Consider the following 14,272-nt stretch of genomic DNA (forward strand, 5'->3'; position numbering starts at 1 on the left):
GGTCAATAAGCAAGCTTGGGCACATTGCAGAAGTTGCTCTTCCAAAAATCAACATAACTTGACGTTATTGTTATTTGTGCCTAGGCTAGTCCTCCAGTGTCTTAGGTGTAAAACCAAAAGTGTCAGTCGTTGAAGGGTTATTGATAATCGTTGATAGGGACTTGAAAAACGTTGCCTTGATTTACTCGAAAATAATTGCAAATTCCTGTAACGAGTGTAAAACTTGCTGTAATTTGCCCCACTCCACATAAAGGCACCATGTCTTTGGTGTAGGCTCAGAAATGCCTGTTCGGGAGAATGGTGAAGTTCGAGTTTAGTGAAATCTTAATTTTTTTGTTTTTTAAAATTAATTTTTTTTATATTTTTAGAGCATTTTAAAATAATGATATTAAAAATAAATTTTAAAAAATAAAAAAAATATATTATTTTAATAAATTTTCAAACAAAAAACACTTTTAAAAATAATTGTTATCACTATCCTAAACACCTCTAAAAACATAATAACCAATTAAATTACACTATTTCTGGACACAATGACCTAATCAAGCTGAATTGAACCATCTATCAGATTTGTGATCTGCTTATAATAGTGATTTATATAACCAGTCACAAAATATAAATAAATTAGAAACATGGGAAAGAGGAATAGAGGAGGGCACGTTGGCACATTGGCCTTGAGCATCGCACGTATGAAGAAAGCTGGATTTTATAAACAAACCTTCCAGCAGTAAAATGGAAGTTCCTCCCTTGTACAAGCGTTCCTGTAGGACAAAGAAGTTGACCACCTATATAGAACATAAAGGAGCAGGCCCAATTTTACGTTTTCTTTTTCTTTTTCTATCTTCAGTTATACCGCTATGACATACCAAAATTAAAATACCAAGTCAAAAAAAGATCCTGGGTTGGAGGAAGATGTCTGAAATATCATTATAGCAAAGATGTAAGATGGGATCGAGAACCTACTGACCTCTTAAAACCTTCATTCTGAAGTTAAGGTCAAGGGTTCAAGCCCATGCAACAACCAGACAAAATCTTTCTTAAAAAGAAAGAAAAAAGAAATCAGGAACGTTAGTTAGACACCTTCCAAAATTATAAAATTCCCAGAAGACTAGGAGCACATCAGAGATTTCAAAACCATTATGATGAGGTTCTCTTCAATTCTTTTCCTATTGCTTCTGAAAGCTCCTCTGCGTTATATTCGACACCGAAGCATTTTACAACCTCCATGTTTGGATTTATCAAATACCTGCATGTTTTTAAGATACACAATCCACTTTTGAGTTCTAGCCAAAAAAAGAAACTTAAAAATCAGAAGATAAGAAAGCAGCAAAGGAGCTCGGGGTTTACATGTTATGAGAAGTCTCAACAAGATAATCATCTCCTTCTTCTTCAACTTTCCTGAAATAAACACGGTACTCTTGTGCCATCTGTCTTATAGCACCAACAGGTCCTGTTAATCCTACTATTCTTGATTCAAACTCTGCAGTCGTTCAGAGCTCATTAACATATGTTACCACAGCCAGTTATTACAAGGCAATTAAGGAATAATCCGAAGCATGTGCAGTAGCGTGCGCATTCCTAACCTTCAAGGTAAGCACGAAGATGCGGGGGGTTGTCACGCTGAGGATCAAGTGTAACAAACATGGGCAAAACCTTAAGATTCTCTTTAGACTCTACATCCATATAAATACAGATGTCAGATTTTTATAACCACCCATCCCCCCCCCCCCCCCCCCAAATAAAAAGAGAGAGAGAGAGAGAGAGAAGGTTATGCTGACTAATGCATCATACCTAATGTGTTTAAGGCCTTGGTGATCAATTTCAGTTGCTCAGGTCCAACATCAGGGGAGGATGTATAGCCAAAGTACAGCAAAACCCAATTTCCTAGAAAATCTTTATCAGTAACTACTTTATTCTCTGTGTTAACTAGGGTGAATGGACCACCAATAATTGGACCCTTGACATCAACACAATCACTGCCTTGACCTGATCAGTATGCAAGAAAAGAAATACAATTAGAGAAGAGGGAGAACAAGGTTAAAAGGAAGCCCTCAACAAGCTGCTTTGCATCTGACATCACGACCACTTGGCTTACGTTCCTCATTTCTTTTCAGGAAGAAGCTAATCAAGCTCCATCTTAATCTTCCAGAAGCATGAGCTAAGTGTTCAGTAAAAATGATCATCACCCAAAGCACATTAAAAGTTGTATTTAAGGCAACGAGGAATTTCCTTCTGCCTCACAGCAGTTATATGACCACCATACAGTAGTCAAATCTCCAGTCACAGAGACCAAAGTGTACGTTCGGTATTCCATCCTAGGCACATTCCATTCCAAGATGAAGCCAACCAGACAATAGGAGTAAGGCTATCCCACAGTGCAAGATTTTGAGTCACACAAATCAGAAAGCCTAAAACACTGGTTTTTGGAGCTCAATCCTGAACAGGGATAAAGTCAACCAATCCTATGGCATTAACAATATCTTTTCTCAAGTCACAAGACCAAAATATACAGTAGGTTTTGGCCAAAGTCAAATGCCCACCACAAGCCCAAAATATACAAGTATGCTTTTGTCCAATTAAGACTAGCTTGATGCTTTTGTATCATTCAAGGCTAAAAAACTGACATGCCCCGAGACAATTATGTATTTGCCATTGCAACTATCACTAACATACCGCAACACAGTTTTTGTGCTTTGGAAAGAAAAAAAAAAAAAAAGATACCCACCCATCTGATATTGATTGTACGTGAACAAAGCAACTAGAACTTTAATTCATCTATTCAATTTTAGGAAAATATAATTTTATAATCAATTTGTTCCAGTCCCCCTTGGAGGCAAAGCGACAGCTCTGCCACTGGCAAGTTAGCTACTTCAAAGCACCTTTCAGGACAAAGCTGGGTGGTTTCATTATGCACCTCGAAGAACATGGAGTTATGGGGAGCGTTAATAAGAATCTTGGTTTTGGAGGATATAAGGTAAAGAAAGGTCATTCTGGAAGACATTTGCTAGTGCTGCTGGATGCACTTATCAGAACATTAATCCAACTAATGTGCTGTTCTGTGCACTAAAAGACATGATTGGATCAAAACTGGACAGTGATGATGACTCACAAATATAGAGAAGGGGATTGCTGCATAGACTGCCTTGCTAGAGACACCTTTTCTTTGCCTTTGAGAGTAACAAATTTCTCTGCGCCACCACTAGGTGCATTTCTTTACTTATGGATGATCTTAGTGGGTCTTGCATCTCATTTGTGTGTTGTGATCAGTTTTGGGTTCATCATTATTAACCCAAAAAACCATGATAAGTAACTACTTGTTTAGTTTATCAGTAGCTCAAAATGAATACCATACTTCTTTCTTTTGATTATTTCTTTAATAAATGTGAGGTGAAATGCAATTTGGTGGAGTGCTATACTTGTTTCATGTTCAAGTTTCTTAAGAACTCGGTGAAAACAATAGAATCAAGAACAATATGGATTCAAAATTGATTATTTGATTTAATACTGCCAAAGTACAATGTTCAAACCTCAAAAAAGGGAAACAAAAAAGATCCAACATTTTTCAATGTTAGTGGTAGGGTAGTCACTCTATCTTTCTTAAGATTCAATAGGCATCTTGATAACAAAAAGCATGAGTTTATAGGTTGGCAGATGGTTCAAGTCCAGCTAATTATACTCAAGTTAAATAACAAAGAAAGTTCAGCAAATATCATATAACTGCACATGTTACCAAAAAGACCACCTCAAACCACTGAAATGAGCTACTGCTGAACAAGGAAATGTTAACTAAACTACAAAGTAATTACTATCCAGGTTTAACTCGTAATAATCATCAATGGTCTCGGAATTTTCCACTTTGTCAAGCAGGACAAAGAACCAGAAATTCAATCTCTCAATCTAAGAAACCAAAACGAAATCACCACAAATGATGGAAGTGCCAATATTCACTCTCGAATAAAATTTCAGACCCATTGTAAACAGTCATTTGATAATAATAAAGCATAAAAAGTACCTTTTGGAACCGCTCTCCTCTCGTCATTATAATGCACAAGAGCTGCCAATCCAACAAATCCTAGTACAGCAGCTGGCTGCAAAATTACACATTTTAACAACATTTTTAGTTTCAAATGCAGAATCCTCCTTCTAAATCAAAACCAGCACCAAATCAAAATCTACCATATTTTAAAATGGCACATTGAATCGAGAACCAATACATATCAATTGGTGATAATGAAGAGGCTAAGCAGCGTACAATGACAAGGAAACGAGGAACCTTCAGTTCTACTTTTACTTGCGGTACAGGACGCTTCCAGTGATTTTGGCTTGTTGATTTGGAAAAACAGCTAGATTGAACCCTCTTTGATGGACCAAGCCTACACCAATCACACATGATTCAACATATACTCAAAATGCCCCAAAAAACAGAGAAAATAAAAAACATTACAAACTTCACCAATAATTGTGTTTAAATTCAGCCTATAAATGTAAAGAACAGACATTCACTAAATAATGCTCAATTAAATTGCAGCAAAAGATAACCCAACAATTTTTAATATATATATATATATATAAACAGCAAAATGAACTCCATGGACTTCGATTCAAGCAATATATAAACTAAAATGCATTCTGTAAAAAATAAACCCTAAACCCTTACCAAGAAATCACACACGTGCTTAAATATGAAAAGAAACATAAAAACTAGAGTAATTGCTACACACACACACAAAGCCTTCTCGATCAACTAGAGAAAATAAGAAAATAATAAAAAGGGGTTTAAAAGGGTTTAAGAGAGAGGACCTTCGGAGTAGATTGAGACACTGTCCTGGGCGTTGTTTGGTGGAAAAGAAAAGATAGCGGGAAATGGGCATGATTTTTTTCTTCTTATTATTCTATTGGGGGAATGGGTTTTTGAAGAATCGATTCTTTTCTTGTTGAGCTTAAAAAAGCCATTTGGATTCCTAGCCAAGCAAACCTGGAGCATATCTCTCTCTTCTTAATTTTCAAATTTTATTTTGCCTTGTTGCCCAAGCTCAAGTCACCTTTCAATTTTACGAGGCTTATATCCATGTTTTGGCTGGCTGGCTGTTGAGGAGCTTTAGCCCCTGTAACAACGTAACAGTGTCATTTACTGTAGACCTGAGCTAAAAAAGAAGGCTTCAGATTTCTCCTGGTCTTTGCAAGAAATTGGACCTTCACGGTTTCATAGTTGCTTACAGTTAACAATATGGAGTTGGGAATTAAGATTATTGGGCCTGTAATGAATATGGATCCACGATTAGGCTATTTAGTTGGCACGGGCTTTACCTTCATAATGGGGGAAAAGATGATGCTGCAAGCCTGCACCAAGGTCTTGGTTGTCTCCTCTATGCGATGGTGTGAAATTGTTTTTAAGAGTTTGGTTAATGTTGTTTTTTTAAATATTTTTTATTTAAAAAAATATTTTTTTTATTTTTGAAATATATTGAATTATTAGAATTGGTTAGAAAAAGAATTTGGGTTGGCGGATAGAGTTGGGCTTGGAATTATACTGATTTTCAGGCCTATTTGATTTGGACTTGTACTTAACATGATGGGAAATGAAAAGGAATGGTCACTTTTTTTGGTTGGTGTCAATTGTATTCCTAGTCAAGATTGGCTAGACTGACACTGTTCGGTTGAAGTGTGTGTGTCTATATATATATATATATATATATATATATATATATATATATATACCATTAATTCAAAGTTTTGCTGCACTAATTCCGAGAAAGCACTCCCCGGCCCAATGAATTTTCAAAATACCGACCACTTAGCCTCATTCATGGACTCTATAAAATTGTGGCAAAGTTGCTATCCTCTCGGCTTTTAAGTGGTTTTGCCGGGAATAATCAGTGACAGTAAGACAAATTCTTAATGGCTTTCTGATAGGAAATGAAGTGTTTCATGGACGTAGAAGAAGGGGAGGCCATGGATTCTTATTCAAAATTGATTTCCATACGGCTTTTGACTTGTATAGTCTTATGAGACTATTTTGACGAGACAATGATGTACATGGGTTTTTCTGAAAAATGGAGGATTATGATAAATGAGTGTATATATATTTAAGTCTAAACTTGCAATTTTGATAAATGGTTCTCTTTCTAAGGAATTCAGTATCCAACGGTGATCCTCTTTCACCATTTTTTTTTTACATTGTTTTCGAGGGTTTATTTGTGCTATTTCATCGAGCATATGCTTCAGTTTACTTACTTCAGGGGTCTTCTTATTGATCAAAACAGTCATATGTATGCTGATGACTCCTAATCTTTGTGCCTAATGATTACAACTCTCTTATCCGTGTGAAATTGCTTCGAGATTGAGAGTTAATTTTCACAAATGCTCTCTTCTTGGTATTAAACTAGATGATGTTTACACTATAGGTATGGCAAACTTTATTTTCTATCGTAGTACTGTCTCTTTTCCCTGTAAATATATCTTGGTTTACCATTACGGGCTGGCTAATCCAAGTAAAAAATTCAACTTGAATTGGAAGGCGGTTCTAATTACTAAGATCAGAGCAAGTTTGGCAAAGTAGAAAGGTAAACTTTTGAGTCTGGCTGGTCGTTTATGTCTCATAAAATCAGTCTTAATCTCGTTACAATTTTATTATATGTCTATCTTCCTAGCTACTTCCAAAGGTATCCTTCGGGTTATTACCTCAATACAGAGGCACTATTTTTCAAGTGGACTTGGAGGCTTGGTGAGGAGGATTCGGGAGATGAAAACAATTTATCTTACACGGGTAAAGGCCTACAATTCACAATGGTCTTCATGTTTTTTATTTTTCACTGCCTCCAATCTCGAATGGCATATTTTCAGTTGTCATAAATAATGATCCAATTTCTGAGACCTTTAAGAAGGGATGTTGTATTAAGGTTGGGAATGGAAAGAGAACTAGATTCTGGACTGATTGTTGGGTACAAGGACAATCTTTGCAAAATTTATTTCCTAGATTATATATTATATATATAGTCTTCCTCTTCAACAAGATGTTGTTATTGTAGATGTATGTGTTCTAAATAGTACTACTGTGAATTTGAGTTTAACTTTGAGGAGGATTTAATTTGCGTCCAGTAGAATTTGATGCTATGCAATCTTTGAGGTTGATTATGGAGCATAATTTGACCCTTTCGGATTCAGTTGATACACGACAATAGGCTTATGAAAAGGATGGTAACTGTAGTGTTAAGTCAGCCCGTCGCAACATTGATCAGATTCAATATCCTGGAGTTTCTTCATTTTCTACTTTATTATGGAAAGGACTGACACCCCCAAAAGTTGATATGTTTATTTGACTTCTCCTTAATAACAGCTTATGCATTAGAGGCTTTCTTGTTAGGAGACATGATATGATCAGTGATGCACAAGCACTTTGCCCTCTGTGTGCAGTTACTTTTGAATCTATTTAGCACTGTTTCTTACTCTGTCACTACTTGTGGAGATTGTGAAGTAGATTCATTGACTGGTTAGGAATGACTTGGTGCATTCTACAACAGATGAACACGTATTATTGGAATGGAAACATCTTGCAACCAGTAAATTTCAAAAGAATGCATTTCTTCTTTTATGTTATGATCATATCTTCTGGGTTGCTACCTAGAAACATGTTGATCTTCACTATGGAGGAACCAGATTGGAATGATGTTTGTGAGTTTATTCCTCATTGTTTGGTTTCATGGTTGTGAAACTTCAACAGTAGATTCTTCTATACAGGTTCAGATTTATTTAGAGGCCCAAAAAACATTATGTTTTGGAGTAACTAATGCCTTAAACTATTTTTCTTTTGGTTTTCTTGTTGTTAATTTCTCTTTAGATTTATTTTGGTTTATATTCTCTGAAACTCTTCATTTTTTTCACATTGTCATTTACTTAATGGAACAGGAACTTTAATAATACATCGATTTTTATCAAAATAAATAAATTTATACGGATATAAACTAGACAATTATTAATGTAATTCTTTTACAATACTTTAATTTCTTTTAATTAAAATCTAAATTGAATTTAAAAATTATTTTTTCTTGTAATTAAACCCTTAATAAATTCAATTAAACTTCGAAGAATTCGAATTAAGTTATTAAACATTTTATTTTGAATTTTTCTCTTTAAAATGAATTTTCTTTGTCAATAGAACTTTCATCAATGGAAAATACACTATTAATTTTTTTAATTTTATATATTTTGATCTTCATCAACTAGTCTTAGCTAATTTTCTAAGTTTTCTAGTATATTCTTCTCACTCATATATTTTTTTTATTTTTTTCCATTAGTTTTTGTATTTTGTCTTTTTTTTACCTTTTTTTTCTGATTTGTTTTTGTTTATGTAGGAACCCAAAAATAGATAACAACAACTTATATTTAGTATTAACATTTTAAATATAATTTAAAAAATTAAAATTATTTAAAAGAGAAAAAAAAAAAAGAATTCTTAGTCAAGTCAGGTACACGTTATGAATGGAAGATATACTTCATTTCATCCTATTCATTTGGATGACGGTTATTAATATCATAGTTTTGAAACCGGTCCGGCTCAGTAGGTTTATTCGAGATCTAGAACTAGAAGTGGGCGGAGTTAAAGAAAAAAAAAACCCAGTGTGACCCGGTCAAAAACTCAGTTGTAACCTGTTAATTTTATTTTTTTTGTAAAAACAACGTCATTTTGATTTTAAAAAAAATTAACCTGAATAACCCAATATCTCAGTCAAAATCTGGAATTCAAACCTTGAATTAGATCGAATCTGAAAACTATGATTAATATACCGAATGAATGCAAGTATATGAAAAACCTGCATCTACCTACGTTTTCGATTTAGGAGAAAATAGAAGCAATACACTCATCTTGCCATTGAAAATCCAACTCTCTATTATTTTTTCACTTTATATCACTTATTTATTAAAAACCTTTGAACAAAAAAAATGTATAAATTAAATCATAAAAATGTTTCGAATTAAAAAAAAAAGATATAAAAAGTTTTGAGACTTGCTACATTTTTCTTCATAGCACCAACTTTCTTTGTTCTTGAACAAAAAACCAAAATAGAGGTTCATAATAGACAGCTTTTGTAATCCTGGAAGGTTTCAACCATAGTTAATTATAACCTGGGGTTAACCCTATCTAATGATAAAATTTTAGGTTAATTCGGGTTAAAATAATTTTTAATTTTTTTATTAAAAACAAATATAAAATGTTATTATTTTAATTAAAAAAAAATTCATTAATCCACCACCCTAAGCTAAATCACGAGTCTTATAACTTTTGTTTCAGCTAAAAATCATCAAATTATTTTAGGCTGCCATTTGAGTTTATATCAAAAAGTTTTTTCTTTCATATTTGTTTTATCACTATTACTATTTATTTCTAAAGAGAACTGCAAAATAAAAAGATTCAGAAGTGATACTATTTTGTTATTTTTATCTGACTTGTCATCTGCTCCCTCTAAAATATAATTCTGATTTGACTTCCGCCAATGCTTCTTTTTTCTTTTTCTTTTCTCTCCCTGTAATTTATTTCACAGGATCTGGGGATAGGTTGTAAGTTGTAGCTGTCAATAACTGTAAGAAGAATTCCCCTTGAAAGTGGCAGATATATATATATATATATATATATATATATATATATATATATATAGCTGGGAATTAATAATGCATTGCATACTGCGTCGCTAACGTTTCACGTATTTTTGAAATCCGTGACATTTCGGGTCTTCAGGATTAGGGTTTGGTTTTTGTAGGGCAAAAAACAGACCAATAGCAAGAGATAAATCATAAACACAAAGACGCTTCTTCTAAAAAAAAACAAGTTGAGTAATAACAATAATAATACTTTTCTTTTCGTCCTTAATTCCAAGTATTTAATAATAATAATAATAGTAAATATTTGGAAGGACGCGAAAAGAAAAGCAGATGGTAACATGATCATATACACAGCTTCTTCTTAGTTTTGATGGTTGCAGCAACCTTAGGGTGTTGTTGAACCGATCCATCCATCCATCCATAGATTGGATGGTTTCTTCTTCTTTCTGCCAAACATATAAAATTAATTTGAATTATTTCTTACAAACACACTGTAGTAAGAATCTTAATCATTAAAAAGTAACCAAAAGTTACATTAAGGGTGTAAGAAGAAGGAAAGATAGACAAAGATAATGATTCTTGCATCTACACGTTTCTGAAGAGAAAAAACTGTGAAAGATTTCCCAGGTTCCTCAATTATAATTAACCCACTGATAATGGGATTTTTTTTCATGGTTCCCCAGGATTTGGTCAAAGGCTGGCTGTGGCCCAGATTATAATTAATCAACTAGCCTATGTTGTGCCAAAAAACAAATATATATATATATATTCTTCCTTTCTCTATTATTAAACCTAACCTCCCTGAAAAACATGAGACAAAATCTAGACAATGTTAGATTTCCAATTTGCAGTACACTTAATTTTTTATTGTTAGAAGTTATTTTTATATTTGTATTTTTTTATCATTCTTTGGAAAGTAATGGTGGTGGATTGGTGATCGATGGTTGCTATCCATGCCATTCGGCTACCATTTTTTCCTTAATTTGGCTGCTTGCCCATCCCATTATTCTGCACACATATATATATACTAATTATAATTTTTTTTCTTTTTTAATAATCAAAATTTATTAATTGCAATTTCATCATTTCAAGTAATTATATTAATATGATTTTAACTTTAGTTTGTATTTTCTCATATATACAAAGTATAAATGAATATTTTGGTGGTGAATTTAACAGAAATTTTGTTAGTTAAAAATAAGAATTAAAAGAAGAATGATTAAATTTAACAAAAAAAAAACACACCCCATATTGTTATCGGCACTTAAAACTTAAATTTCCCTATAGTTTTTACTTTATTTGTTGGTTCATGTTATTTTAGTATTTCACATTTTGATTTAAAATTTTATTTTATTTTAGTCCTTAAAAATTATGAAAGAGAAGAGAAAGTCGATGAAAAATATTGAAGAAAAATAAAGTGATCGAAGGTCAATATTTAGACTATTAAAAATAGCAATATTGGTGTCAATAGCTATGTTTTTTTGAAAAAAAATTTATGACGAAGATGGTTTTGCCCTTTAAAAATACCAAAAAAAGTAGATCTAGTTCTTTAGAAGTTATTTTTATATTTTTATTTTTATAATTTATTTTATTATATATAAATAATATATTCACATTTTTTTAATTAAAAGTTTGTAATACTTGAAAACACATCCATAAAATACATATTTTTTTATTATATTATAAATTAGCTTGGAAGACTACCATGCCGTAACGTTAATTACAAGATTAGTACTGTAGTAGTATACTTTAACTGCTCTCCTTTGACCCCATATCCTTTTCTTCTTCTCACACTGTGAATCAAAACTGCAAGTCTCACATACTTTGACCACTTGCCTCTCCCATCACCACCTCCCTCCCTAGTCCCTCCCTCCCTCCCTCCCTCCATCTCTCTCTCATGGCTACCCCACCCTGATCTTTTGAGAGAAACCGCGAGCAGAAGCAGCTCTGTTTGGGAGATGAAAATGCTAGAGAATCACCTCTCTCTGTCTCTTTTACTTCTCAAAGAAAACCCTAATTCACTTCAGTACCCCTCGTATTAGGCTTAAACACAGAAGGGAACGGAAAACACCCAAAGAGAGTGAACTTAATTCCATTTATCTTTTTATCTCTCTATCTCTTTCTTCTCTAATGGAACTATCAATTTCATGATCCGTGGGCTGTTTATTCCATTCTTTACAACAATAATATACCCTTTTTTCGAAAGACAGAGTAAAAGCAAGCCGAACGCTGTCTTCTTTGCAGATCAGAGCTTTAAAGACAACTTGGGTACTTTTCTGATATAGCTCTCCTTGATTTTATCTCCCAGAAGATCTCTTTCTTTCTTTCTTTCTTCTTTATATTACATCATGCTTTGTTTTGGAGGTTCTTTCTCCCCCTTCTTAAGATGAGCCTCTGTGTGTGAGTTACAAGTAACATCAGCAAAAATCTCACTGCATACATATTTATCTCTGTTTTCTTTTACGTCTTTCCCTTTTTGTTTCTCTCTCTTTTTCTTGAAGAAAAATGGATTCTAGCAATAGTGGAAGTATGCAATCCTCAAGTGGTGGAGATGAAGAGTATGATTCATCACGCGCTGAGTCAATCTCAGCTTTCTTGAACAGCAACAATAACAAAAGCAACCCTTTCAGCCATGTGGGTCCCATGCCTAATAACCACCCGCCAGAACCAGACCATCACCACCACCAATATTCCCACCACTCTTCTTCATCTTCAACTATGTTTTTTGACCCTTTTTCAAACTATTTTGATCCTTTAGCGCCATCATCATCATCATCAAGATCAACACTACAATCACTTACGAACCCAAATTCACTCCACAACCTTGATATGGTCTGGTCACAGAACTTAAGATCTGACCCCAATTGCACTGATCTTGGTGGGTTCATTTCCTCTTCCTTACCAACCCAGCAGTTCACCAACCAAACTCAAAATAGAACCACTTTTCAGTCTCTACCATCACATGGACAAGAAAGTGCTACAAGAGTTCCAGGTTCAGGTTCAGTTTCAGTTTCAGGGACAAATGATCAAGTCAGCAACACTGCAGGGATTAGAAACCCGAAGAAAAGATCAAGAGCTTCTAGGCGTGCACCAACAACTGTCTTGAGCACGGACACCACCAATTTCAGAGCCATGGTTCAGGAGTTTACAGGGATCCCTGCACCACCCTTCACATCCTCACCTTTCCCAAGGAGCAGACTTGATCTATTTGGGACTGCAGCCTCCACTTTGAGATCAGCTGTCTCTCACCATTTGGACCCTTCACCACCCCCCTACCTCTTAGGACCTTTTGCTAAAAAATTCCAACCACCTCCACCACCACCATTTGTCTCTTCAGGTTCTGCTGCATCATCATTTTCTGCTTCTATGGTTGATGCTATAGCTTCCACTACCACAACCAACATCAATGGCACTTGTACTAACACTACCACTTCAAATAATATCCCTTTAACATCCATTAACTACCAACTACCTTCTGATTTAGGCCTTTTGAAACAGCCACATAACATGCTCAACCTCAACGTCCAAAACCCAATTCTCAATTTCCACCCACTTCTTCAAGCCCCGCCCAAATACCCGCTTCCAGATGCACCCAATATTCTTGGCACCACAAAACCACAACAAGGTTCTTTAGAAATTCCTTTAAATGTTTCACATCTGAAAATGGTTGTTTTAGAAGAGTTCGGGTTGAACCATGGCCACGTTAACACAAACCTTTCAGGCCTTCAAAACATAGTTTCATCATCATCACCCTCAGCAGATGTAACATTTGTGAGAAGAAGTGATCACAGCAACAGTCTAACAAACTGGGGAGATGGGGCTGGTTCAAATGAGGTTGATCATCATCATCATCATCATCATCATCAACAACAAGGTCTTTTAAGGTCAATTAATGGTGATTACAATAACTCAACCCAGCGTGTTACAAATGGGAAAGTTAACTTCTTGGCTTCATCATCAGATTTTTGTGGTGACCATAAGCTGGGGCAAGAGAATGTGGCCACAAGAAGTGAAGGTACGATGGAATCATGGATTTGTTCTTCTGATTAGGAATATAAATATCTTAATATATGATAATCACCATTAAGAACTCTATGATAATGAGATCATAATCAGAGAGAGAGCAAGAGAGAGAGAGAGAATGAAGATGAAGAAAATAAAGCAAGAATGGCGGTGAGTATCTATGTTGATGCATGAAAGAGGAATATTTTTTGTCTCTCCACCTTAACAATGACTTTTGGTTAACCTAATTAGGACACTTTTTTTTTTTTGTATTTTATCTTATTTCCGTTTTAATCTCTCCTAGTTGTGTAAATAGTAGCTCTCTCCCTTTTTTTTCTTTTTTTTTTAACATTTTTCCATGTATTAATTCCTGATCCTTGTACATCCCTATACAAACGATCATGGCCCTTTTAGTTTTCCTTTCTTGATAGTAAAATGCTTTTAGTTTAATTGTTTTTTCTATTAACTTCACAATTTTTCTCTGGGAATTAAAATGCGTGTATATGATTTTTTTTTTATTTGAAGCCGAATTTGAAACCTATTTTCCCTCCTGCATTACATAGTATGCTCTAATTTCTTAGCTAAATTTGATGACTATTTTTTGTATGGTCTTCACATGGCTTGTTGGTTTTTCTAGTTGACCATTACAAGGAGAGCATAGCATGAACAATGT

At 34.2% G+C, this 14,272-nt stretch overlaps 2 protein-coding genes across 2 annotated transcripts; one reads left to right on the top strand and one right to left on the bottom strand.

The window, feature by feature from the left end:
* Nucleotides 1-902: 902 nt before the first annotated feature.
* LOC133693693 (protein SCO1 homolog 2, mitochondrial-like) lies at nt 903-5,101 on the bottom strand. Its single transcript, XM_062114965.1, has 7 exons — nt 4,801-5,101; nt 4,253-4,373; nt 4,013-4,088; nt 1,792-1,986; nt 1,584-1,673; nt 1,348-1,480; nt 903-1,246 (listed from the first exon to the last, which is right to left on the bottom strand). The coding sequence occupies exons 1-7, from the start codon at nt 4,869-4,871 to the stop codon at nt 1,138-1,140; spliced, it is 795 nt and encodes a 264-aa protein (XP_061970949.1). The 5' UTR covers nt 4,872-5,101; the 3' UTR covers nt 903-1,137.
* Nucleotides 5,102-11,441: 6,340 nt separating this feature from the next.
* LOC133694035 (putative GPI-anchored protein pfl2) lies at nt 11,442-14,049 on the top strand. The gene is made up of 2 exons (XM_062115454.1): nt 11,442-11,865; nt 12,099-14,049. Exon 2 carries the CDS (start codon nt 12,103-12,105, stop codon nt 13,645-13,647), a length of 1,545 nt encoding a protein of 514 aa, XP_061971438.1. The 5' UTR covers nt 11,442-11,865; nt 12,099-12,102; the 3' UTR covers nt 13,648-14,049.
* Nucleotides 14,050-14,272: the final 223 nt, after the last annotated feature.

Source organism: Populus nigra, chromosome 5, assembly GCF_951802175.1.
Source record: "Populus nigra chromosome 5, ddPopNigr1.1, whole genome shotgun sequence".
In the NCBI taxonomy this organism is placed as follows: domain Eukaryota; kingdom Viridiplantae; phylum Streptophyta; class Magnoliopsida; order Malpighiales; family Salicaceae; genus Populus; species Populus nigra.